This window comes from Etheostoma spectabile, chromosome 2 (genome assembly GCF_008692095.1).
Source record: "Etheostoma spectabile isolate EspeVRDwgs_2016 chromosome 2, UIUC_Espe_1.0, whole genome shotgun sequence".
In the NCBI taxonomy this organism is placed as follows: Eukaryota; Metazoa; Chordata; class Actinopteri; order Perciformes; family Percidae; genus Etheostoma; species Etheostoma spectabile.
In genome coordinates this window covers 27,699,904-27,727,650 of record NC_045734.1, presented here as the reverse complement: position 1 = coordinate 27,727,650, position 27,747 = coordinate 27,699,904, and the positions used below count along the sequence as shown (strand labels likewise).

Here is a 27,747-nt window from a genome sequence, read left to right as displayed (position 1 = left end):
TATATATATATATATATTGCTTGACTGTTCAAAGAAAAACACGTATTGCCAGCTATTCATATCTGTTTTTATCCTTGCGTAAGAAAATAGAGCAGATTCTCAGTTGTTGCAGTGAATATTGAACTTTGGCTAAACTTTTCACACCAAAAACACAAATGGAATCGTAATCGCAATATGTCATGTGATTTGCATTATAATGTGTTTGTTTTGATATTAAATGAATTAAAAGGAATGTGATTTAGGAAATAAAAGCCATTCAGCGCTCAGGATTTACCCGACATCTCCCCAATGTGTCATGCTTTTAGAGGAAACCTGCTTTTTGATTTATTTAAAGGTTGATTTTGGGTTTTATCCTTAAAGGGGAACACCACCGAAGGTAATTCCAATGGGATTTCCAAGGCCTAGGAATATGTAATCAATATTAGGGAACATGAGCTACTCTCTCAAAGCCAGAAACCAGAGACAGAAGTGTCAGACTTGTGATGTCATCTGGTAGAACATGAACAGAAGACTGATTTAGTTTTCTTTTGTTTTTATACCTAAATGAGTTGTATTATATTGTAATGTTCTCAGTTATATGGCATTTAATATTCCCATATAGCTAGAACATTGCCTGGGTGCTCTGTGCCATCTGTAACGTATTTCCCAATCCATGGTCTACGAAGCAGTTCCACACTTATACACCGTACTGGGTGACATCACAAAGTTGAGTTTTAGCTCTCTAGTTTATGGATTTGTGAGATGGTTGTTCATGGACACTTATGTTTTTGGACTCTGTATCAGACAATAGGAATACCATGTATGCATTTTGAAAAAAAGGCTTTGTTCCCCTTTAATATCTCCAGCAATTAACAAACAAATTAGCAACAAGTCAAATTTATTTCTAACATATAAATACATAGATAGGGATAAAATCATAACAATAATAGCCAACCAAATTAATACAAAATGAAAAGCAGTTTAACAACTTATAAAATACTTAAATTAAATACAAACATTAGGCTAAAACGACACCAATCTGAACTCATTATTCATCAGAAGTCTTGCTGCATACTGTATATTGTGTGTTCTCTACAGCAGCCATCTTGGATCTACTTTCACCCAGTTTACAGCCCTCTGGAACGATTACATCCGCCATTAACTGGGTGACTAACTTCCATTTAAGTTTGTGAGTTTGAGCAAAAGTGAAGGACTCGTACGTACATGTTCTTTTCAGCAGGTTGACAAATACAGGCCTTGCCATGAATGTGTTCCAGGCAGCGAGTGGTGTAACTGATATCATGGAAGCGTGTGTTTTGTATTCACAGAATAAATAATTATTAACAGAGTGACAAATGACCTGTCTCTGTGCATGACTCACAACACGCTGCGTTTCGTCCCTAGACGGACCGTTGAGGAATGCACACAGGGACCTGGGACGATCACTTCAAGAGACGAGAACACAAGGAGCATTTTTAGGAAACGCTGTAGCATCTTCATCTAAGGCTACATTGACATTGCTACGGTTTGGTTGAAAAACTAACATCTTTTGCTACCTTTACACCTCGTATTCACACTGCTCTGGCGCTTCTGAGCTTCTGGCAACCACCAGCAACAGGCAGAGACTACATGCTGCCTCCTGTGTACCCCGACGCGCGCATGCCCAGAATACGATCATTCACATGAGATACTGTATGCTGTTTTGTAGGGCTGCACAATTAATTGAATTTTAATCACAACCACGACTTTGGCTTCCCACAATCATATTAGCGTAATGGAGCGATATTTTAAATGCATCGTTCCGTTCACAGAGCGCTTCGAGTTTTTTAGCAAAGCCAAACTACGGCTCCGTAAACCACTGTGTGATCATGCGCCACTCAGAGTTGTTCCCCGCACCGCGCAGCAGTCGGTCATACGTCGGTCTCAAGGTTTACCAGTTTACCAGTAAACGCAACATTTTGTCCCGTCTAGGAAACTACTAGACCTGTTGGGTCCTTGTAAATTCTGGAGTGTGGTCTAGACCGGCTCTATCTGTAAAGTGTCTCCAGATAACTCTTGTTATGAATTGATACTAAAAATAAAAAAATTATTTTTTAAATATATCCTAGGCTATTTATTTCAGATAATTTTCATTTACATGTGTTACATGTGTTCCAGCTTTTTGTATGTACAACATACAACTTCAGCATGAGAGGAATGTAGCATAATATGGACGTGAAAGCAGTTATAAATAGTCTATGTGACTCTAAAATTTGTTTTGGTTAAAATCAACAAATAATTATGATAATTAATCGCAAACTCAGTATTGATCAAAATAATCCTGATTATCGTTATGGCCATAATCGTGCAGCACTACAGTTTGGGTTAGTTTAACTGGAGATGTGTTCTTTTACTGGAGTTAAAAACACGTGTTTGCACAGAGATTGCTTTTAAAAACTGAAACGTAGCAGTGTAAATATAGCCTAAAACACAAACACGTTGCCTTTTGATCCCGGGCTGTCCATCGTCATACATCCAGATGGATCCGCTGGTGGCGCTTCAGGTTACATTTCTGGGTGAAGCGTTTGCCGCACGCCGAGCAGCAGTACGGCCTCTCCCCGGTGTGGACCCGCCGGTGGGCCTTGAGGTTGCTCAGCTTGGTGAAGCTGCGGCCGCACAGCGAGCAGCAGAACGGCCTCTCGCCTGTGTGGGTCTGCAAGTGGGCCTTCAGGTTGCTGGGGTGGGGGAAGCACTTCCCGCACTGGCCACAGCGCAGGAGGTGCCTGGGGCTGGGGTGAGGGTGAGAGTCGGAATGGGGTAAGGGGTTGATGGGGTGGGAGTTGGCAGACGGATGGGGCTTGATGCTGATCCATGGGGCACAGGTTCGGTTATGCGCTGCGGCTTGCTTATCGGCCGGCTGACCTCGCTGGGCTGAGTGAGGAGGAGGAGGAGCGGCTTTAGAGGTGGAGGGCGTTCTGTGGAGGGGATTTAAGGTAAGAGCCTGAGAGTGAGCTACGGACGGCGCCGCGGCGCTGCTGTCCTTTTTCATCGGCCTGTGGAGGTGCTGCATGGCGGCTTGCAGTCTGACATCTGTGCCCACTTTGGAATGCAGCTTCATAACCTCGTGCGCCGTGGCTTTGTGGGAAACGTGGTTCTGCCTGAGTGCTCCTGAACTCACTCTGCACTGTTTCACTGAACCTGAGAAAGACGCAATCCCAGACGTTGTTGTTTTCTCTTCTTGAGGCTCGCTTTCCACACAACCATCAGAATCAACGATAACCTCCCGCTTGATGGTCACGCCCGACGCATCGCCGCTTGGCGGTCTTGCCTTCGGGGACGGCGAGGGTGGAATCTGATCTCTCCCTGGGATAGCCGGAACGTGAGCGGCTGATGTGACAGAGTTAGACCGCTCGTGTTCCGTCTGCGTTAGGGGCCAACAGCTGTCCACCTCTAAAGATGGATCTGTAGCCATGTACGTTTCCTCCTGGTCTTCAGGAAAGACATATGCAGCAGAGATCTGTGGGTCTTGCTTAAAAACACCCCTCAATACTTCTTCACTGTTCTCCTGAGTCTGTTTTAGTTGGGCCTCAGTCTTCTCAGCAGCACTGTGGGATTCAGGTCCTGCTTCACCTAGAGAATAGAGACAGGGGTTTATATTAATTAGTTTTCAATTGGTAAACAGTTAGCGTCAAAGCAAGTCGTTGCTGCCACAGCTAACGCAGTCAGCTCAATGGTTTCATCCAGAGCCTGAACACATCATATAAAACATAATCTTCTTTTTTATTTTTTAAAATCAGCCTGTGGAAGAGGATTGATGAAGTCCAGTGTTACCTAGATTATGGTGGCCCAAATTTAGTGGTGCACTAAAACAGCCCAGGATACACATGTGACTCCGTCCACTTTTCACTTTTGTTAACAAAGAGTATTATGCAAAATACATGTGTTTGTAAACAAGATTAACAGGATTATATTCACAGGAAGCATGACATATGTTACCTGTGTCTTGTAGAAACTAAGAAATTGTGAGAGGAAATTACTTTATTCTTTGATTTTTATATATATATATTCAAAACTAAATGTATTCATTACAAACTCCGCCGGATGACTTCCATTCTTTAGCGCTTATCTCAGAACCATGGCAACCAGCGTAGTTTCACTATTGGCGTTTTTCCACTGCTGGTAACAGCTCGGCTCGGCCCATTCTACGTCCGTTTTCCATTGCAGATTGAGTAAAGCCTCAGCGTGGCTGGTCACTATAGCAACGCGTGATGACGTAATTTCAGCGCGACTCACAACAGCACGTCGCTACCTGTCGCGGCCAGAAGAATGTTTAGTTTCAAAAGAAGCTGAAGGAGCAACAAAAATCACCGCTAAAGAAACGGGATTTGGGAATTCTGACGGAGTTCAGACGTCACATGCGGTTGTTCGCCGACAAAGAAGGGTGAGTTAAGGTCCTGCTAACGTTAGCTAACATTGCATGTGTTCAGACGTCGCAGGCAGTATTACTATACGCTATATAAAGTACATGAACTTTAGCAACATGATTACACACCAACATGTGCTGTGGACTGTTTGTGTTTCAGAGCATTCACGCTTTGCAAACTCGCCGCCGCAGACCGTCTGGTGGGCGATGTCCGACGGTGGATCTCTGGTTCTGGTTCTGACCTACTGGGCTTCGGATAATCTGTATGAGAGTCACGGAGAAGTTATGACAACGCTGGGATGTATCGGGCCAGCAGAGCCGGCGGGGACACTGTCCCAGGGGCAGAGGAAGAAGAACGGAAGTTTGGAGGGTTGATGCGCTACTTGAAAAGCTAAATAAAACTGTTGATATATATGTCTTGTTTTTAAAGTAACAGTGTGCAATATTGGAAACGAATGAAGCGCTAGTAGCTCCGACAGTTGAAAAGTGAGAATAGTGCAGAGAGTGGATAATCTGTCGGTGTCGGCTAGATTTGTATTAAATGTCCGTCTGTTCTGGAAACACACTCCCACTCTTGTTTGCTAAAAACGCAGTCATAAGTGACGATTCTCTCCGACGAACCAGCAGTCTGCAGGTTTGCACGTCACCTTTTGGTATCGCCTCGGCTCGCTTGGAACCTCGACTGAGGTAGTACTAAAAAAAGTACCTGGTAGCAGGTCCCAGGGACTTTTTTTCGTAATGGAAAACCAAAAAAAGCGAGTAGAGCCGAGTCGAGTAGATACCACGCAGTGGAAAACCGCCATATGTATAGACAGAAGATGTTCAAACTTAATATGCAAAGGAAACAATCGACCTAGGTGACACAGCGCAATACTCACCCTCAAGGGGACCGCTGCAATGGACAAAAGAACAAGACGGCTTATTCACTCTTTCTTCCTTCCCATCCACCCCCGCTGGCAACACATTGTCTTCTGCTGTCTGAAAAGCAAAGAGAACACATTTGGTTTTGGAAAAGCTGCGGCAATGCAAGACTAAGTAAAAGCAACTTGCTCATGTGACCCACCTGGGACTTCCTCTCCAGGCTGAGAGTGCATGCAGCGTTGTCTGCTGCCTGTGTTGACTCTGGTGTGACATCCTGCGTCCGGCTTATTGTCCACCTTTCCACGTAGTCGCCCTCTTCTTTCACACCACAGCCCCCCAAAATGTCTGGAAACAAATGGATGCTGAAGTAGTATGTTACATAATACAGAGTTTTGCATACCTACATGAACATGTGTCCTGTTCTTACCATCCTGCTGTTCTTTTGCACTGTGGCTGGACAGTTCCACATCCTCCTTGGCACAGTGGACACACCTCCCAGTTTTCCCTCCTTCATTCCCCCCTTGGTCACTTAATTTCCTCTGGGCCCAGTGCAGCTGCATCCTCAGGGACTCCACCTCCCGGTTCCTGCGCTGCACCTCCTCCAACAAGCCATCCTCCACCAACCTGGTGACCTCGTACACGGCGGTCTTCACCACAGTCTCCATCACATCCAAGAGCTGGGTCTGGAAAGTCACAACGAGGGTGTCCAGGTCCGACATGATGGACTGCCGGTGTCTCTGGAGGACTTTATATATAGCGTTAGCTAGTCTTGTAAAATGCTATCACAGGCTGCTAAGGCTGTGTACACCATCGACGTTGAGCAGTCTGTCCAACTATACAGCCACTTGTTGTTGTGGGTGTTTAAGATAATGAGTAGCTAACACATTAATTCATTGATATTCATAAAAGTATAAACGTTAAAAAGCTGGACTAATGTTGCCCAACGATCTATTCACGAAATGCCTTGTTAATTCGAAATGTTAAGCCAGCTAATGTATGGGACTCTTTAGCTTTAGGGTAGCATTCGTAACGTTATGCTAACTGACGTTAGCGGCATCGAACCGTCAACAACCCGTACGTCTCTACGAATTATATAAACCATAGTCGAGCCTAACGTGTTAATGATCTATTTACACCTTTATTAACGGATTCCAAGCGTAACGACTGTTCAGCTTAAGCAAAAGCGAGCTAGCTTTTCAACCATCGCTTGTTGATATCTTAGCTACATCCATGTTGTGCTGGTCCTTGTTTTTGCTCGTGACGTCATTCCCAACGCAGTACGGTGGCCTTGCTGTTAAAAAACCAAAACGCGATTTCAATCGAATGAAACCCATAGGCTGCGCAGAGCAGTCACTTTTCCATTATACTGATCGTTTAAAATAGGAATGCGTTTTAGATTGTGAACACATTGTGTCCCCATACGACCACGCTCTCTTATAATGCTTTATTGAAAGGAGGCAAACAATTGAGACTACATATTTCACCCTATTTAACATAGTCTAGGAATGTAGTATTCCATATGTTTTTGTTATTAAGTTTGATACTTACACCCACATCAAAACTTGGCCCCTACATTTTAATATTCGCTTCCCATTATACAATGTTGTTATCCCCCTAAGTTAAATTTACCTGACAAATATTTAGCTCCCCAAATACTACATTTAGGAAGATGCCTGGGAACGTTTTTATTTCTTTAATTCAGCGTTTGGCCAAATTGCAAAGATTATGTTTTGACCAACGCTAACCATTTAGGAGTGGTGTAGTCCCCACAACGTGACTAGGGACCAACTCCAGTTATGAGCCCTAATATTCAAATACATTTGACATATTTTGTAGAAATGGACCACCCAGACAAACGCGTGCAACCACGAGAAGAGCGTGCAAACGCCTCTCAGATAGACCCCGGCTACACACCTCCTTACCACATGCCGGAGGAGGTAGATATTAGATATCATTAGATATGAAGATACCGCTCTTTAAACCCCCCTCGGACATACATCTAAACTGCTCTCTCTCCTCTCAACCACCTTTATCCTAGTAAAAGAAAGGCTTCTGATCAACCCTCTGTGGAAAAAGAGAAACCACTGGAATGCCATCTAGAGTCCTGATGTATCCCAGAACCCTGCAAAGGTTTCCCTTGATATCTGATCTATCTCGCTCGGCCCGCCTTAAAACTCCCCATCAAACTAAACCCAGTAGCAAGACTAATCGATGAAATGGAATTTTCCAATAAAGTTTGATCGAAGTAAGTTTAAAAAGTGATTTATGGAGAAAAAAAAAGCAAATGTTAGAGAAAACACCAACAGACATAATTTGTAGTTTTAATCTGTAATGGTTTCACAAGAAGAGTTTCGCATTGCCAGACCTATCTGCAAAGCAATGTTGAGTAATGTCCGGCTCTACCACAGGTACATTGCAGGATAGGAGATTTCTTGATTTTATTAAAGCTCTGGGTTATTTTCATTTCTTTAAACCAATCACAAATCGTCTTGGGCGGGGCTAAGCTCCAGAAGCACAGATGGTGGCTCTGAAAATTATTCTTGGGAAGTTACTGTTACTTACAATACAGTAACGTGAGCTATTTAAATGAGCAGATCCATGGTTAAACGTGACTTGCGTTAACAGTGTATTGTTGTGTGTAGGTAAACCCACCCAAAATGTCCCAGTTTGAGAGACAATGCCGTGAACATATTCCATGTTCATCTTTACAATAATTCCCCGGAATAACCAAGCAGGCCTGCCTCGTTGGATGATCAATATTTTCCAAAAAAAAGCTTGAAGTTTTTGGTGGTTTCCCAAAGGTAATGGAGTTTGAGAACGGTAACACAGAGCAGGAGGGGAACATCCTGCTAGGCCTGCTCTTCTATTATTCTCAGATCCTGCAATTATCCTGGAAATGTATCGTTGATCCAGACTATCACAAAAAGAATGTTCCTTAGCCTTTTTTAACTTTTACAGTCATTTTTGCAACAACCAAAGATGGAGCAATAAATGGGTACAAATAAGACGTGTTTAACAAACATGAGACACATATTTCATCTTTGTTCTATGTTTTCCATACCAACGAAAAGGTTTTTAAATTAAAGCCAAAGGACTTGGAATTTATGAAGACAAAAAGCTTCCATGGCTCATAAATAAAACCATTTTTAAATCTCTCTCATGCCATCATCATCTGACACTTTCTAACGCTCTCTCTCTCCCCAAACGTCCCTCGTTTTATAGATTTGTCATGTGTTTGCGTTGATGTGATTTCAGATGATCCAGGCGTTTGAAGCTGAGGCCGCAGACAGTGCAGCAGTAAGGCCGCTCCCCCGTGTGGGTACGCTGGTGCACCTTCAAGATGTCCGCCCGTGTGAAGCTCTTGTCACACATGGTGCATCGATGAGGTTTTTCCTGTGTGTGAATTCTCCGGTGCAACTTCAGATTCCAGAGGCGGCTGAACTTGTTCCCGCATACGGTGCAGCAGTAAGGTTTGTCCCCCGTTTGGCCACACTTGTGTGTCTTTAGGTCAGAGAAAGAAGGGAAACCTTTACCGCAATGGCTGCAGAGGTGGAGCCCCTGCCCCGAGTGGATCCTCTGGTGGACTTTGAGGTTGCACGCTTGGGTGAAGGTCTTTCCGCACTGGGTGCAGGAGTACGACGGCACTTGTCCGGTGCCTTTGTGTGTCTGCCTGTGGGCTTTTAGTGAGGCCGAATCTGGAAAGGACGTGGAGCGCTGGTTACAGGTGTCTCTCCTCCCTGCTCTCCCTCCTGCCTGATGCTGCAGCCTCTCTCCCGGGTTCAAAGTATCGCTGTATGCGCCTGAGGGCCCATACATATCCTCTGTGCTGTCTAAAGACGGGTCAATGTGAATGCCCTGGCCCCTGAAATTCAACCTGCCGCTTGGGTCACCAGACACATGTTGGGGGTACAATATAGTCGGGTCCTGTAGATACCCTTCTTCATTGATCAATAAACAGCTGAGCTCTCCGCTTACATCGATGTTAGTCCTCGAGGGGGAGCCTGCAGGTGAACCGTCCGCGCCCCTTCTAGTCCGTGCGGCACCCGCTTGGTAAACGTGATGCTCGACTCCTTCTGGTGCTCCCACGTCCCTCTCATAGTCCCCCATGTAACTTAGATCCTCGCCCAGGTGGGATGGTGATCCTTGTAACCCATCCAAGTTACCCATGTCTATCATATTTGAGTTTCCATAGTCAGTCTTGTCAAAGCCACCCAAATCTTCCATACCATACCTTCTCTGGAACAGTGGTTCAGGGGGGTCTGAGTGTCCATCTTGGCCTGATTCTGGCCTCTGATTATAGCCAGCTTCCCAGTCTACATGGCACTTCGGGAGCTTCTGTTCGCCGAAACGTTTACTGGGCCCCGGCAGACCTGATGCCTCTGTTTGTGACCAATGAGAGGGGGAAAGCATTTTCAAACAGTTCAGGATATATGGCTATAGGGTATACGATGACTGACGTACCATACGAACACTGAAAATAATAACTTTGAAGCCGATGGTGAGAAAGTGCATCATCTGTTGTAAAACGTTCCTATAAACCAGTACTGTCGGACTATAAAGTTACATGTGATAGAAAATTAACACAAATGAATGAATAAACAAACCGGATGTGATTTAAAAATGGTTAAAATTGATTTTTTTGAATGGATGTACAGTACTAGTCAAAGGGTTTGACACACTTTCTCAGTCACTTGAATGGGAACGCGTGTCCAAACTTTTGACTGGTGCTCTAGATTAACAGACTGACCATCCAAACTGACTCCCCATCCCTCTTGGGACTCATTTATTTCTGGCGTGGTCTGAATGGCTTCCTCCTTGAGCAGTCTGTCCAGCTTTTCATCCTGTACACATGGAGAGGGCAGACAAGCAGAAAGACAACATTGCATTAGTACATGAGGTTTACCTCGACTCCGCTCAAGAGAAACCATAAGTTTGGCAACAGGCAGGTCTGATTAGATGCTACAGAATTTTAAAGATACACAAAAAAACAAAACATTTAGACCCTATTTACGGAGGCTAAAATAGTGTAACAAAGTGCCCTCTACCTGTGGTGCCTTGATGGCTCTGTGGGCCTCGGGTCTTGCCTCTTCCGCGTCATGGTGTGTCTCTCCATCACTGCCTTGCAAGCTATTTATTTCTTCTTGCAACACACTCTCCTGTTTAAAACTTTTCTCTGTAGTAGAAGATAGGGAAATTATATATATATATTTTTTTTTTAAACTGAAGAGCATTCATTTTCTCACTTGCATTGAATTAAGAAAGGCTCAGGTGGGCCAAACATGGGTGGGTCATACTCCACCTGCATAGAGTATGACTTTCAGATTATTAATAATCAACATTTCCCCTTAGTTCTTAGACGTTTGAAACTGATTTGCATATTGTTCTTTTGGTTTACAGCCTGTAACTTCACTGCTTTGGTAATCGTAATCAGCCTAAAGCAGAGGAAAACCCAGACAAAGTTAGCACATAACTAAGTGATACATTTAATGCACGCTTTAAACATGAATATATAACAGTGTAATCATCAGTTATTTCCCCCCAGCAAAATATAACGAACATTTAAAGTGTCCTCTCCCTGTTTCATGAATGTCCAGTATGTCCAGTAGTCTCAATTATAAAGTTACCGGTCCAGTGAAGTAAGACTATAACCAGGGAGGATTGTACAGTTATAAAAACCTATAACACACATTGTGTGCTAAGAATAACAAATACAGTGCACATGGAGGAGGAACATACATGGTTCTTTGTTAAAGAATACCCAAAATAAATAAACTAAAATAATTAAAAGGTATATTTGTCCGTGACCAGTCTGCCATTGTTAGAACCACTAACACGTGTGTAGCGCTTTATACATTGTCCTTCTTCACTGACTTCATTAAATCAGCCTTTTTTAATTATCTCCATAATATATTCACCAAACTTCTAATAACAAGCAGTTTACATGCAGCAACATATTTTGGGCTTCATTTAATCAACGTAACCTGTAGTAGTACACAATCGTATGTGTATTGTTTTTATTACAATGTTACATTGCATATTTATTTCTATTTCTCCCTGTTAATCATCCGTACAGAATCAACAGCGGACGCCATTGTTGTTTCTGTGCGTGGGACTAACGCTCTGGTACCAGTTCACGGGTAGGAGGTCACGGGCTTGACTGCCGTTTGTGAAGGTTGTGAAAACAAGTTACGGGTTGCCTGGAATGCAGCATAAGACTTGAATAAAGAAGACAGGTGGAGGAGGCTGGGATGCAATTTAAAAAGGTCCCTTGGCATGGAAATTTTACTTTATGAGGTTTTTTAACATTAATATTCGTCCCCCAGCCTGCCTATGGCCCCCCAGTGGCTAGAAATGGTGATAGGTGTAAACCGAATCCTGGGTATCCTGATCTGCCTTTAAGAAAATGAAAGCTAGTCTAGGCTACCCCCCCCTCCAAAAAAAAAGCAACAGAATTAAAAATGGCACATCCTAAGGAAAACTCACTGTGGGACTGGCTCTAGTGGCTGGAAATCTGCATCAAGGCTGAATTTGTGGAAAGAGTATTAGAGGACCACTAGGTCTATATAAGAGACTTCAGATACAGTATTAGGGACCACTAAGGTCTATATATAAAGAGACTTCAGATACAGTATTAGGGACCACTAAGGTCTATAAAAGAGACTTCAGTTACAGTATTAGAGGACCACTAAGGTCTATATAAGAGACTTCAGATACAGTATTAGGGGCCACTAAGGTCTATAAAGATACTTCAGATACAGTATTAGGGGACCACTAGGTCTATAAAAGAGACTTAGATACAGTATTAGGGACCACTAGGTCTATATAAAAGAGACTTCAGATCAGTATTAGGGACCACTAAGGTCTATATAAAAGAGACTTCAGATACAGTATTAGGGGACCACAAGGTCTATATAAAGAGACTTAGATACAGTGATTAGGGACCACTAAGGGCATATAAAGAGACTTCAGATACAGTATTAGGGACCACTAAGGTCATATAAAGAGACTACAGTCAGTATTAGGGGACACTAAGGTCTATATAAAAGAGACTTCAGATACAGTATTAGGGCACACTAGGTCTATAAAAGAGACTTCAGATACAGTATTAGGGACACTAAGAGTCTATAAAGAGACATTCAGATACAGTATTAGGGGACCACTAAGGTCTATATAAAGAGACTTCAGAACAGTATTAGGGGACCACTAAGGTCTATATAAAAGAGACTCAGTACAGTATAGGGACCACTAAGGTGCTATATAAAGAGACTTCACGTACAGTATTAGGGACCACTAAGGTCAATAAAAAGAGACTTCAGATACAGTATTAGGACCACTAAGGTCTATATAAAGAGACTTCAGATCCAGTATTAGGGACCATAGGTCATATAAAAGAGACTTCACATCCGTATTAGGGAACCAAGGTCTATATAAAAGAGACTCACATCCAGTATTAGGGACCCTAAGGTCATATAAAGAGACTTCAGACACAGTATTGGGACCACTAAGGTCTATATAAAAGGACTTCAGATACATATAGGACACTAAGTCTATAAAAGAGACTCAGATTCAGTATTAGGACCAAGAGGTATTAAAGATTAAGAGACTTCAGATGCAGTATTAGGGACCACTAAGGTCTATAAAAGAGACTTCAGATGCACTTATAGTTTCTACATCATTGTTAAATGTTAATATAAATAATATTGAGTGAGGCTCTTTGTAGCTGTTAAGGGAGCTCTTTTGTTGATTTAATCTCACATCCATTATTTTTATAGAACTATATTTTCTTTTGCACAATATGTTTGATGATTTTAACATTTGTAAACTTTATAAAAGCTCAGCCAGTTTAGGTATGTATACAGTTTGGTCAGCCATGAGACAAAATAAATATCTGGGATTAACAGTGGCTGCATATGGGTGAGTAACACCAGACAGACTCACCTGTCGCCCTGGGGTGCGCCTCACCGGACGCCCCGACTCTTCCGCAGTCCAGACATCTCCCCCTCCGGTCTCCCTCTCTCTCTCTCCGTCGAACCTCCGAGAACTTAAGTCGCCTCTTCAGGGACTCGACCTGCTCTCTGCACCGTGTTACCTCGTCCAAAAAACTGTCCTCTACCAGCCGCGTGATCTCATACATTGCTGCTTTAAAGACCGTTTCCATGACACCAGAAAGTTGGGACTGAAACGTTAGTATAGTTTCGGCCATTATGCCAAAGATGTGTAATGGCTGTCCTTTTATTTGGGGGAAACTCAGGAACAGGACACTTTGGACAGTCAAAGACTGTAGCAGAGTAGTAGCTGTGGGGCACAGCTAACGTGGGTCTCTTTACACTGGGTGTGCCAGTAACTCGATGTTCAGTCGATGTAACGGTAACGTTAAACAGGTTCTAGTATCTGGTTCTAGTATCTGGTCGGTCCACATTTGCAGTTTGCCTACTTCATCATCCAGAGTCCCGTTTAATCTCAACTTTAGCTAGCTAGCTAACTACTAGCGTTAGCTTGCTCCATTAGCGATAGTTGTGATTCAGAGTTAGCTAGCTAGCGTTCCAGATTTCGACTACGGAAACAAACAAAAAACAACTATATTTAACATGCATTTAGGTTATCTTTGTAAGCAAACGTAATTCATTTTCTTAGCTGTAATAGGTCGTTAACGTTACAAATTCCGCTGAGCTTTCGCATTTTCTTTTCATTCCGTAAACAACCGCATTTCGGAGACTTAAACTACGGGTCGGGATTTGGAACAATCTTAATCGTCTCAGCTGCACGGTTGTCTGTTATGATCAAAGCTATAACGTAGAGCGGTGATGGTAATTGATTACTTACACATGTACCAGGTTCTTGCCATTTACTAAGTTAAATAAAATACACACAGTTCGGTCAAAGAGGCGAAGCTATTTAAGTGCACCACCGGATATGACCTCGACTCCTTCCTTCCGGTCCGCGGTGAAGCGCTACAGCCAGAGCGTTAGCTACGTCCTCGATGTGCGTCACACAAAGCACAGACGGAGAGGGTGCAGCCATGTTGAGCCCTCTCGCAACATCTCGCTTCTAATAACGTTGCCGTTAACTCAGTGACAAAAGTGGACTTTTATCGACATCGGACGAACTGTAAACCATCCCAAAATGTCTGCGGACGATTTTCAGACGAAGTACTCCTCCGTCATGGAGGGGATGCTGAAGGGTGCAATCGCCGAGACTACGAAACTTTTCGAAACTATGGTCGACGAACTGAAGGCAGAATTATCTAAAATCAAGAAGGAGAACGAGGAGCTTAAAACAAAATGCAGCCAATTCGAGAATGTGAGAAACCAGCTCACTGTGGACACCCGGGAAAGTGAGCCTCCTCCCGGGCCAAGCGACGGCTCTGAGAAACGTGACCGAGCGGTTCAATGTGGTGAGTCGCGATGCCTTCAACGTTACCCAACACACGGTTGATCGCTAATCCAAGACCACAACATTGTCTGGTACTGCTATGTGATGTTTCCCCTAACAACATAGGAGTGTGTTCGCGTTGTGTGGCATACGGATAGCAGCTCGTGACTGTTGGTGCATCGGTAAGTTAGCCTAGCTTAGTCGGATCCCGAGCGTGGGATCCAAAATAGGAGGGAAACCATACAATGCTATCACGGCTAACGGCTTTGTAGCAGCGTGTTCCAACAACAGCTACACGCTAAACCGCTGACTAATAGTATTCACGTTACATTCATTGCCAACGTTACCACTAGGCCTGCTTATGTTGACGCACGCCCTAGATTCAAAACGGACATTTTGCATCAATTTCGTGTTAAGTGAAGTCACATAATGTGGAATCGAAATGGGGGGGGGTGATCAAAATATTGTACAATATCTAAACAAAAGGAGCATGACATTATGAAGGAATGCTAAGTCAAACAATTGGTTATTTGATAGTGGTGCTGGATAATACAGTGTAAGGCTACTTGGAGTTATTTGGGTACATTTGATTAATTGCACAGCCTTGAAATGTAGCTTTCTGTTTGTGTGAAGAGTTAAGAGCATGCAACTTTTAGCAAATTGTTTCATCCCAGTCTTGTGAAATTATTATATATGTATTTAATATGTGTGAGTGCGTTTGACATTTATCAAGATGTGTGCGTTTGCTCATCAACAGTATTGGCAAAAACCTTTTATTTTTAAAAGCGAGCCGTTTTCCACATGTACACATTAAAAATGGTTCCAAGTTAGGGCTTGACGATTAATCGAAAATGCATCGACATCGAAATTCTGACGCTGTTATCGATGTATCGGCGTCCGGCACACACACCAGACACTACGTTCTGTTCACTGATAGCTAGCGGTTAACTCAGGCTAATTAATTAGCTGGGCATTGACATTGAAATATTTTTTCCCAACAATATATATTGTGATATGATAAAAAAGTCATTTTTAAAAGATGCCATAAATAGCTCTACATAGACTATAAAAATGAAAAGGGATCTTTTCTAATGTGCACCATTCTTAAACTTTAATGCTTTACAAACACCAAAGCAAGTAACCGCTGTGACCAACGTTACCCTTCTGAAGTGACTTTGAGAAGGGAAATTAAGTAGAAATACGCTGGTCGACTAGCATGACACCATCATATTCATATAATAATCAATCCAGGCTAAAGCATATGACAGTGACTGCATGTTGCTTCCGCTAAATGTCAGGTTGTGGTCGACTAGCGGGCCCAGCTTGTTTGATAAATGTATCAGACCTGCGTTTCACTCGCACTAGCAACTAACTCAACAATTAAATCAGTGGAAATGACGTTAGCCCAGACACAGACTTCTGTAGTAGATTAGTGTTACGTTTCCTGCGCCGCAGCTCTGAACCGTTACGTTAGTTGGGACGGACAGACCCCTTGTTTCTTTAGGCTAACTATATTAGCTTTAGCCTGGCTGGCAAACCGGCCTTCCTCCTTATTATATGATATATATATAAATAATAAGTTGTCTTTCTACACTTTGTCACTTAACTGTCCAGATTGAAATAATACAGCCACGGGAGGTGGTTTGACACGTACGTAACCTAGAGACGTAATTGCGAAGTTCGCGTGAGCTGCGGTTTGCACAATAGACCCATTTAATCGGTTCTGAAGTGAGGACAGGCTGGACAGAGGAGAGCTTGATGGACGACTAGCATTCATCCGTTCCAGCACATGCACAGGCTCACAAAACTCTGCAAAAATAATAGCATATATACGAAATCATGATTATGTTATGGTATTGCATATTTCTTGTCCAAATGGTTTCATTTGTGTACTGTTATTATATATCTATGAGAACGGACCAAGCACTGCCCCCAGGTGATCAGTTGCATTCGGTTTTATACGCTTCGCTCTGATTTGTGTTGGGAGTGCACCATTCATCGCCGCAGAGGCTTTTTGGTATCATGCCAATTTGATAAGGCCCTTTGAAATAAAAATATGAAACTGAGAGGTTCCGACTAAGCTGAAATCATTTCAAACAACTATGGAATGCAGATAGTTGGTACAGAAATTCATGGTTCACTAAAGGAACATAACTCTGTATGACATTAGAATTGCGAACTCATGTGGATATTCTTCTGTCACAAAGCATCCGGGGAGAAAGCATTGTACATCTTCGTTTGTAATCACCTGGTTTTAGGCTGCATTCACAGTGTTAATGGCTTCTTGGTTTAAAATTCCTTGATAGTTTATTTAGTGTTGCGATGTTACACCTTGCACGTTCAACGGCACCGGAGTTTCAGAAGCCCCCTAAAAACACCGCGTTGTGAGACAACAACGGCCGCCAAACGAGACCTTTGGCAACACAAACACTAACACCAATGTTCCGACGCCAGGTCCGTCCATGTAGTCTCGTTCTCTGCGACTGATGGGTGGTTTTTCCACTACGTGGCACTCCTGACTGCCTCTGACTCTTACGAGTTCCCTCTATCTTTTTTAGGTTTCCGTTACAATTTAGTCTGTTATACCAAAAGGTGACGTTGAAAAGAATGCAGACTACTGGGGGTCGGAGAGAATTGTTCCTTACTCCTGTGTCATCGTGCTAGAGGACAGATTCGTTCAAATGTTTAGCCAGCGTTTTTTTAGTATTGTTTGCTGCCTCCGGCCTTCTTTTGAAACTAAATTGTCTTTCTGGCTGTCCGGCAACCTAGCAACATCAGAGAATCAAAACCAACACACCTAGATGTCTGTGTGTAGTCGCGTATGGGTCAGGCAGTTTGCTGCTAAGACGACCAGCCACGATGCAGTCAAGCATGAGGCGGTATAATCTGCAAGCGGAAAAAGGAGGACGGGCCACAGGCTCGGCGCATGGTACCATGTGAGGGAAAAACGCCATCAACTTCTACTGTACCATGGCAATACTAACAATGCCTCTGTTGACCCCGGCACGTGCATGCCCGTATATGGAATGTTGCTGAGATACCACGGTTTGGATGGTTAGCTGAAAAGAGATTAGATCTTCTATGGAGCTAAGAACACTGTGTGACAGAGATCGCGTTGGCTCAAAACGCCGCTTAAAATCCAAATCGTAGACCAGCAAAGTAACGTAGCCGTAGACAAATTTGTGGACAAACAACACTCCATCTGGAGGCTCCCAATTGGAAATATGAAGCCCAAGCCTGTGACCCTGACCAAGGGTTTCGTCTCCTGAAGAGCTGGTCCAGGCCTGTCTAGGTCCAACCGCAAACCGGACTAGGTCGGTGCCAAGTTCATTCTGCCCTTCAACGAATCTACAACCAAACGGGACTGGGTAGCCGTGACTTCATAACAGGTTCGAAAAACAAACCTACTCACAAATCATGAAATGAAGGTCTGTGTTGAACTTTAAAGATGGTTTTGCTCCTTACACTCATAACTTTGTGAATCACTCTTTCAGTGCTCCACACACTCAACCAGAGGCCTTTCTGGAGGGAAGGCCCTAATCACCGAGGGTATGGTGGCCCTAAAGGCTAACATTCGCAAGCAGAATTTCCAGCGGCAGGAAACACTGGGCAGAGTATTCATACCACTTAAGGTGAGATGGGTGGAAAGAATCTAGGTAGAGGAGGTAGACATGAAGGAGAAGGAGCCGGGATGGGGGAGAGTTCTACAGACATCATAACTCACTGTCTATATGCATGTATTAAAGTGAGGTTGTGGGTGTGTCCATTCACGTCAGGGACTTATACGCCACCAGTAATGGGTGGAGCTAGATCAAGAGCCATACCTCACCCTCATCCGCCCCAGACCTCCTCTGGAGGGACATGGCAGGTGGCATGTGTGGGTGTGGTGGTGGGTGTGTGTGTGTGTGGGTGTGTGGGTGTGTGTCAAACAACATAGGAGGGTTGAAATTAAATGGCTTGAATTTAGTGATGGCATGTAACTAATTAGATTTACTCCCTACATTCAGTTGACAGCTTGCAATAGCTAGTTACTTAACAAAATTAAAATTTTGCACACAAAAACAAATGCAGTTAATAAATAATGTTTTATAAAAAGTAAATACCCAACAATATTAGACCTACAGACCGCTGATTATTGGCCCACGATAGGACGATGAATAACAACTTTTGTGTCTGAGGTTTGTTTTCATGTTTCCAGTTCAAAACTGTAAGTAAATTTTTTGCATTGCAGTACTTTAGGACATTTCCCTGTGAACTTACATTCCTTTTACTTAAGTAACGTGTTTTTCAATGAAGGACTTTACGTGCGAATAGTCTTCTTCTTGACATTTGTTATTAGTACTTTGACTCAGTAAAGGATCAGTTACGATATACTATTCTAGCAACTCTTGAATTACTGTTATGTTAGGTAAAACCAATTATAGACCACAAGAGCACGTGGAGGCGACAAAGTTTGTATGGCTTGTGCCATGGGAACACGAGGATCATGCGACGCGGGTGCTGTACTTATCCCTTTCTGGTTAGATAACCAAAATAAATCTGACAGTGCTCCCATCACTGTTCTAACAATTACATAAAGCAGAAGTCAACCTCCGCTTACTGATGGGCCTCTTGTGGTTGGTAGATGTAGACAATCCCACCTGTACAGGCCATCGTACCACAGTGAAGACTCGCAACCATTACCATGCTACCGCATCGCAGAGAGGGAATACATCAGCGCTACATGGGAATTTCTCTGCTGCCAAGCCCAAAGGTTTATAAGAGCAGCACATTTCTCAAACGTTTGGGAACAATATTTGACACACAATGGAGACCCTAACTCTCCCCCTCTAAAACTGCTCAGAACGTCAAAGTGGATGGAGTCCTGTGCATCGTAGTTAAAACCACTCAAAAAGCATAGTTGAACTTTCACAGCTGGTTCAAACATAGGTAAGCACATTACACACCCCCTAATTCTTGCATCATTGCCTTGGCAAACTATATTTCATTTCGGTAGAATGCTGAAGTATATGACAGAGGCAAATTTAGAATGAAGTCATTCATTTGTCCCAAAACAGGAGTATAAGCCAAGTTCTATACCATAACGTACTTTGGTTTGGTAGACATGTTATTTTGCTTCCTTGCCAAGGATTTGGTCGTGTCTAAAGTATAATGGTAATCCAGGTCTTTGCAAGAGGGATTGAGGCTAGCGTCGTTGGACTTTGAAAGGTTAGGGTGAGATGGTTGAAAGTAGCCCTCCACTCAAACATGTTTTCTTGTTTATGTCAGCCAGAATAAAACTGTGAAAGAAAACATAGAACCAGAACCAGAACGAACGGTGAAAGAACCTGAACAGAACCAGACTGGAACTGTGAAAGACCTTGACCTATGACTTGAACCCGGGCAGAGTTGTCACCAGAGATGTGTTTTCACACTCATCTCCTGAAGGGGATGTCTGTGCCTTACCTTAAATCAAAGATTCAAAATGTATTCCGGGCAAGCTTGATTAGGTACGTCACTAATACGAAACAACAATTCTGTTAAGTCTGCTAAAGCTAGCAATTGAGTTTCATCAGTCTTCGCAGCCACTGCCAATACAAGCTAACTATTATCGGACAACGTTTCATTCCGAGATAGGTTCAGGGTACCGGAAGATTTCCCTCATTTCGGACGGGTGTCTATCACCTTCCACTTTAGTGGTGGTGGAAGATCTGGCAATGCAAGAATAAAAGCTACAAGCTAACAAACACGAGCTAACTACATTTGCATTTGATAAGTCTTATATTACAGATTTTTGGTGCACAACAGACTCTGACTGATGCCTAGTTCAGACAAACCACCCAAACTATAGTTGCAGATGTGAGCTCGTGGAGCTTGCCAGCAGGCTGCCCATTGTGGAGCCTCCGCCAACCAATGGGCTGCCCGGAGCTCCGCAAGACGGCTGTCCGCCAGCGAGGGAACTGTCAAACAGAACTCATATAGAAGAACAAGGAAAGAAGATATTATGCTTTACAATAAACTAACACAATCATTACTCTAACTCCAAAACTGCCCAGTATAACTGGGTTTAAGGACGTTTAAAATTAAAATCCAGTGAAGCACTCATAAGGCGTTATCTAAACTACAGTGGTTCTACTTGATACAAGCCATTTGCGGGAAAACACGTCTACCGGAAAGCACCTTGAATACCATAACAGGCACAAGTCACTATTTCTAAATGTAAACCTGTCCCTCTGACCTGTGCAGGTTAAAGCAGCCATGGCGGTGCAACTGACTGACTAGCACAACAGTCCCTCGTGGCGGCATAGCAAAGATGAGCGCCACTCGGACACAAGGCCCCCGAGTCGCTGTAAACGCATAGCCCGGAGGGCCAGCCTACAGCTGCTGCGGGAATACGATAAACTGCCGGGGCCAAGGAATTTTGAGGTATGAACTTTAGACACAAAAATTGTCTCATCCTGTGTGATCTAGAATCGCCAAAAGTTGCAAGCAGCCCGATGTCACTGTCAGGACCGAGAGGGATTGCCAAGGCTTACCTGACCTTTAAATTTCTTCACCCTGTCTTTTCTCAAAGAATGATGGGGGGAGCGCCGCTCATTCCGTCGTCGCTTCGTCTTGACACCACGGGCCGTATGTCAGATGACATCGCTGAGCCAGGGAGAACTTGTAACGAAATCAATTGCCCAGCAAAAAAGGAAACCCGGAGGACATCCGAGGCTCCTGGGCTCTTTCAATGGACCCGTATGGACTCTTCTACTTTACTGACAGGTTACGAATCAATGACGCTGCAGATAGTAGATAGTTTGAGTTGAAAAGTTGGAGTGATTTCTCCTTGGTTGTTTTTGTTTCACACCTGGAAAAATCCAAGGTGCCAAAATTTGCCATTAAAAACCACACAAGTAGGTTCACTCATCTGGTTCAATGTGTCTTAGGGGGGGCAGGGAAGTCGATACAGGAGAAGGTCTGGTTCTGGACTGATGCAAGATTTCTTACATCTCAGGGCAAATCAGCTATTCATTGAAATCATCAGAAAATTGTTTCACAAGACACCTACCACGTTCTGCTTGGTCACGAGACTCCTGTGCTCTGCCGCTGTCCGTCTCACACGTTCATGCTCTGATGTAAAGTTAGATTTGGCAAACGGTGGTGCCTACTGTAAATCGTACAGAAAAAGGGAAGGAGACAGATTGTGTTAACATTGGGGCTCAGCCCCTACTAGGGAGGCCTGGGGCCATTGCCTTTTGAAGGTCCTTTCCCATGTATGGGCAGGCTTAGGCCACATTTTTCCATGCAGTTGCTAATAGAAGAATACTAGAAATCTTTATCATTGGAAAAAAAATATTGTCTAACAACAAGAAAAACATACTATGGGGAAAAACACATCACATGTGATACAATTGGAACTAAATCCAGAAAACTCTAAACTTTCAAGTTAGACCAAGGTAGGCAATTCCAACACGGGTATTAACCCCTAATTATAATTTAACCTACTTTTTGAGAAGTAATAAGCCCTTTTCCCAATTAGCTAGCAGGATGGTACCAGTGGATTCTCTAGGTGTCTAGTTTCATGTGAACAAACATATTCACTCTAGCATAAACACGAAACCCCCTGCAGCTTTTGGTGCTGTAGTATAGAAAGACATTTAGTCAAAATAGAAAATTAAAAGAACGCAAATCTATCATTATTTTGATGGAGAGTGGCGTCATTTAGGGTTGCTTGGGTAAAGGTGGGTGTTGAAAGGGTGGGCAGAGACTCTCTGGTACGGATGGATTAGCTGGGAAAGCGAGGAGCCGAATGCTGAAAGGCCCAAAACCCATGTGGACAAGCAGGCAGAAGGAGTGGAAAGCAGTGAGGAAGAGGGGGATGGAGTAAGATTCTAGAGGGCTTGAAGTGAGAAGAAGAATCTTAAAGTCAGTTACAGTAATTGGAAAGGGAGTCAGTGCAGTTGCTTAAGGAGTGCGAGTAACGTATTATACGATTAAAAAGACCTACAAACAACAGGTTAGTCTTGGCACCCTTAGCCCATTTCTGTGATCTATATGTAGCATTTGGACCACCGATCAGGACAACAGACCCTAATAAGAGGAAAAAGAAGAAGTGGCTCTAAGCTCCCAGCCACGGGCGGTGGTGATGTCCCTGAGATGTGCCTGTCTGGACTTGCAGGTACCAAAAACCTGTCAATGTCTAATAGGGGGGGTGAATAGTTTCATGGAACCCTCAAGACTGTGGTGATAACTAACTACTATGTTATCGGGTTTTGTATATCCAGCTGGCTCGACCAACGCCCCTGCCTCTTCCCACATCTATGTTTTCAATGATGCTATAGCAAAGAACAGTGCCCGCAAGGACACATGTTGCTTCATCAGGAGCTCCAAGTCAACCGGTAATATGATGGCCACCTGGATGCACATTGCGATCTGCATCGAAATCACATACAACGCCATTACATTCAAAACATGTATACTTAGTTCAACATACTTTGGTGTAGGTAAACAAGTATGCGTATCTTTTTGGAGGCTCTAAAGCTTGCTAATTTTCGAATGTTCCTAAAAAGCATTCTGCGGTTGCGGGAAGCGGAACCATGGTAGCCCCTGCAGGACCTCGCTCTGGGCATTGCAAGATAGTAATGCTTAACATTTACTGAAAAAGATAGGGAAACACGACCAAGATTTGCAGCTGACAAAATCACAGCTTTTATATGTTAGAAAATGGTATTTACATTAAGCATTTTGAACGGACAGAGTTGCCATGGTTGCTGTCCGTTTTGTCTGTTTAAAAATGTTGTCGTTACTCCGCACTGCATTGTGTGATACTTAGGCGGGGCATACTTCCACATTTTCACTGGAAAATAGCATATGCAATTCTGTACTAGTGGCTCATTCTAGATTTCAGAACATCTCACGTACTGTTTCGCCTACTAAATATAGCATGCAAGAATGGAATTTCAGGACAAACAGTTTAACTTAATGGGACCTGCAAAGGCTTGGTTTATAATCTCAACATCAATATGACCTCCAAGGTGTCTTACCTGACCGCGGGCGGAGTAGGGCCGGCGTTTCCCTCAGCGCTGCGGCGTCCTTCGAAAGATTACATTGAGCTGGCCGTTGGTCTGGAGGCAAGCCACTACAGGTGTCTAGGCACATTTGCGCCTGAAGGACACAGATGTCATCCTTGACACCTCTACTCAGCTCTGGTAACACTGTACCTCTTCTGTACTCTATGATGCATGTAGCACTCCCTAGGACTTAGACTTAGATTAGACTTTCTTTATTGATCCTCTGGGAGACCTACCGCAGGAAATTGAAAGTTCCAGCGCAGTTTTCAGCAGAACAAAGAAATGAAAATAGATAAAAAGGACAGTATAAAGACAACAATCAACAAAATACCAATAACAAATAATAACAACAATAAGAACATGTCGCCGAAAATAACAAAGAAAAAGACCCATAAATATTATAAAGTGTCAGTGTTTAGTCAGGTTTTTTTTTTCCAAAAAAAAAACTGATTTATAAAGTGACCAGGTGTGAAATGTAAGTCCAGTAGTATTGTATGTAGTTGTATGTGGATGTATGTTATATGTGTGTACCTGTATGTATGTGTGTATGTATGTATGTACTGTATGTATGTAGTTGTAGTATGTATGATTGTATGATGATTGTATTGTCCTCTCTGCCCTTTCCTCCTCCCCCTAGGAGGAGTGTGTAGTCTAATGGCATGGGACAAAGGAGTCCTGAGTATGTTGGTCCGGAACGTGGGGAGGAGAAGCACTTCCACTAACCGGCTCCTCTGGGTTGCTGATGACGGTGTCAGGGGGTGGATGGCATTGGTCAGTAATGTACCAGCAGTGTTCCAATGTCCCCCTCTGCCACCGTCAACAGTGAGTCCAGCTTACTGCGACACAGAGCGCGCCGCCACTGATCCAGTTTATCCCAGCCTGTGGGTTGTCCTTCTTCGATATTGCTGCCCCCCCCAGAAACCAAGTGTAGAAGAGGACACTGGTGACCACAGATGGTTAGAAATCACACAGCAGTTTGCGCAGATGTTAAAGGAGGCCAGCTACTCAGGAGTACAGCGGCTCTGTGTCTCCTGTCCAGGTGGCTGCTGTTGTTGTCCCAGTCCAGTTTGCTGTCCAGCCACAGCGGGTATTTGTACGACTGAAACTGCCATACACCTCAACCTCATATAGCAGGACCGGTGGGTCTTGCGTCGGACCTCCCAAAGTCACGACCAGGCCCGTTAGTCTTAGAGGTGTTGAGCTGTAGGCAGTGTAGTGCGACACAGAGAGCAAAGTCCCCCACCAGACTCCGATACTCCTCCCCTGTCAACGCCGATACATGATACAATGAAAAAGCGGGTAACTCATTCTAGCTACTTCTTATCTCCCTTGTCTTAGGTGACAGTCTCTCAACGAAAAGAACCCTGGGACGCAGGAGACCCTTCCCCTTCAGGGATGAAATCTACTAATAATATCACTTCTACATCACGGAAATCCATTAGTTTTACTAACCAACCCTGCAGGTAAAAGCCCATTCCCAGTGCAGGGTATACCCCATCTTTTTCTTGCTGACAAAGATTATTGTTATTTGAGCATATTGTGGACATTGGAAGGCATGACAAACATCCAGTGTGAAACCAGCAGCAGCAATGAGGGACACAGGTAAAAACTACGCCCGGGACCATAAGCAGTGGGCAAACCTGAGGGAATCCGTTTTAATCGGACATTACAGCCAGGAAGACCTGGCAGCAGCTCACTCAACCAACATTAACACTGAACGTACAGGTCAGAGACTCGTTCATGTCACTTGCCCTTTCTACACAGAAATGCTATTTGAAATTGTGCGTCCTCGAAGTGCTAATAATGTTAAATAGATAGAAGAAATAGTACAACATTGCTTATTGCTTTCTGTTGAGAATGAAAAGCATCCAGTGAATTTGAAGCTAGAATAGCAGCATAAAACTAGAAATGGGAAATTAGCACAGACCTGTCCGTAAAGTTGTCACCTGAGGTGAATTTCTTCCAAATTCCATCGGGCTGGGATCAAGGTCACGATGGTTAAATTTTATTTTTTTCCAGCAGTTTTTTGCATCGTTGTGTTTAATGCGACCATACATGTTGTGCTGAAACACCAATGAATAATATGGCCCGTGTCGTGACAGCCATATCTTTGGATCCATAATCAATTACACTCCTTCATTGTTACCAGTTTAGAAAAAATCTTTCAGGTGGTAATCTGGGTTGCCTTTCCATGTAACTTCTGTCAAAAAAAAGCAACGAAGTATTTCACACAAACGTCAAATACTCCTTTAAGATTATCGAGTTCAGGTTTGGCACTGCCTTTATTGTGTTGTCAACTGTTTTTTCACCATCCAGTAGCATTTTTACTCACATTCTATTCCCACTGCGTCTCCGGGGCCCATGCAAACCATGGAATTCATTTAGCTTCTATGGTTAATAATGAATATGACACAATTATTAACACGCGCCTGTTGTTCAGACTTGGTCCAGTTTTAAACATGCTCTGTGCTTGTTGTCCAGGCCAGAGTACTTTACCTCATGCTATGAGTTGTCGGAGCCTTCGCCGGAAGCCTCACCCAAGGTTAGCAGTAACTCAAGTTTGGACGTTTTGTTAGGTCAAAGCAGGTTGACACCGCATGCCATAAGCAAGTCAAGGGTTTCAAAACAGTAGTTAGATGGACTCATTAAATAATGTTACGCATGCATTGTAAAGGAAAGAAGGTAATTATGTGTCATAATCAATCGAAAGGTGCCAGTGTGTAATTAGGATCTTCTATAGGACTAGGGGAGCAGGCTTTTGATTGTCTATGTAGCGTATTTCTCGGACGATGAGTTGGCTCCGGAGTAGCACAGTGCATCAGTTAAAAATACGTCATGAAGAGTAAATAAAAACATAAGGTTGCATGGTATATATACAATTAAATTTAGAAATGTATTCACAAACCAAGACCCAGAAAATACTAACAGAAAAGTTGAACAGTTATCAGACACAGTGCGTAAAGAACATACAGGGGTGGTAGAATAGGCAAAGTAACATAAAAGCCAGTGAGTCCAAAACCAAGTACCGGTAACAAGTTCACCAGCTTCCAATACTCATTGCACATCACTGATTAATTTAATTTATCCCTCTGTGTCCCTTCTGAACAACCACCCAACAACTCTGAGGGAAGTTATAATGCAACCACCCTCTAACCTTCAATGGTAAGTCATTTTTTAAGGGTACAAGGAGCAGCAAGGCTGTTTACAAACATATTCACCCCTCTAGAGTGTAGAAGGTACAGTGTACTCCTTGGTTCAGTCAGTTGGTATGAATTAACATTTAAAAAAACACATGAAAATGATATACAAAGCGCACTGAGATAACGTTGCAGGACCAGCCAAACCTATGAAAACAAGTGGGACTTATAGTCGGAAAAATTGGTAATATATATCTGTACATATTTTTCCATATCTTAGCGCAGGTGTCAATGTTTTAACAGTGTTTCTACCCAAAATACAAGATCCTATATTGTCTGGTGGGCTAGTTTGATGCCACAGTGCACAGCCTCCGTGCTAGATAATCTAAACATAATTAAAGGTGGAAAAGCAATTAAGTCACCAAAAGCTATGAGCTAAACTCTTGCTACACTAATTGTCTAGCGTTTAGAAATGGCTATAATGAACTTTTTAATAACACTCAGTAGATACTTGACAACTTGTCTGTAAAACAACAGACAATAATCACCAACTCAGTGATCTCAGCTAAAAGGAGAGTTTTTGCATTTTGGTTTTACAGTAAAAAAGTTTGTAGGCTTAGGGGATATATTGGCAGATATGAATTATAGGATTCTAATTATGTTTTCTTTGTAAATAATCCACTGAAACTACAGAAACCTGTTTTTGTTAGCTTAGAAATGAGCCCTTCATATCTAATCGGAGTCTCCGGGTCATTCTTAATCAGCCTGGCATGTTGCTGCAGTAACCCAGAATAGACAAACTCAACACTGGCTCTAGTTAGAGGTTACTGAAGGCAACCCGGGTGTTTCTTAGCTAAGGAGGGGTACGGGAGAGTATTCAGGTGGTGCAACCTCACAGGCTAGATGCTACTAAAGCTGCCACATGCTCCTTTAGGTTCTCTTCTTTTCTAAGTCTGGTTTG

The 27,747-nt window shown here is 43.2% G+C and overlaps 3 protein-coding genes across 16 annotated transcripts in view; 1 reads left to right on the top strand and 2 right to left on the bottom strand.

The window, feature by feature from the left end:
- Window positions 1-864: 864 nt before the first annotated feature.
- On the bottom strand, window positions 865-6,521 carry si:ch73-109d9.3 (fez family zinc finger protein erm). The gene is made up of 4 exons (XM_032528250.1): window positions 5,670-6,521; window positions 5,445-5,587; window positions 5,260-5,359; window positions 865-3,588 (listed from the first exon to the last, which is right to left on the bottom strand). Exons 1-4 carry the CDS (start codon window positions 5,959-5,961, stop codon window positions 2,486-2,488), a joined length of 1,638 nt encoding a protein of 545 aa, XP_032384141.1. The 5' UTR covers window positions 5,962-6,521; the 3' UTR covers window positions 865-2,485.
- Window positions 6,522-7,554: 1,033 nt separating this feature from the next.
- Window positions 7,555-14,112, bottom strand: si:ch73-109d9.2 (zinc finger and SCAN domain-containing protein 2). Of its 2 annotated transcripts, none has more exons than XM_032528228.1 (4): window positions 13,181-14,112; window positions 10,288-10,415; window positions 9,990-10,083; window positions 7,555-9,627 (listed from the first exon to the last, which is right to left on the bottom strand). In XM_032528228.1, the coding sequence occupies exons 1-4, from the start codon at window positions 13,443-13,445 to the stop codon at window positions 8,459-8,461; spliced, it is 1,656 nt and encodes a 551-aa protein (XP_032384119.1). In that variant the 5' UTR covers window positions 13,446-14,112; the 3' UTR covers window positions 7,555-8,458. The 2 variants fall into 2 exon arrangements, with proteins under 2 accessions (XP_032384119.1, XP_032384127.1); XM_032528236.1 differs by having other exon boundaries at window positions 7,555-9,621; window positions 13,181-14,111.
- Window positions 14,113-14,187: 75 nt separating this feature from the next.
- The window catches only part of LOC116696873 (serine/arginine repetitive matrix protein 2), a 41,765-nt gene continuing 28,205 nt past the window's right edge, over window positions 14,188-27,747 (top strand). For all 13 annotated transcript variants that reach the window (XM_032528119.1, XM_032528198.1, XM_032528144.1 and 10 more), the window contains exon 1: window positions 14,188-14,636. In XM_032528119.1, coding sequence (XP_032384010.1) covers window positions 14,366-14,636 — 271 coding nt within the window. In that variant the 5' untranslated portion in view covers window positions 14,188-14,365. The remainder of the gene's footprint in view (window positions 14,637-27,747) is intronic.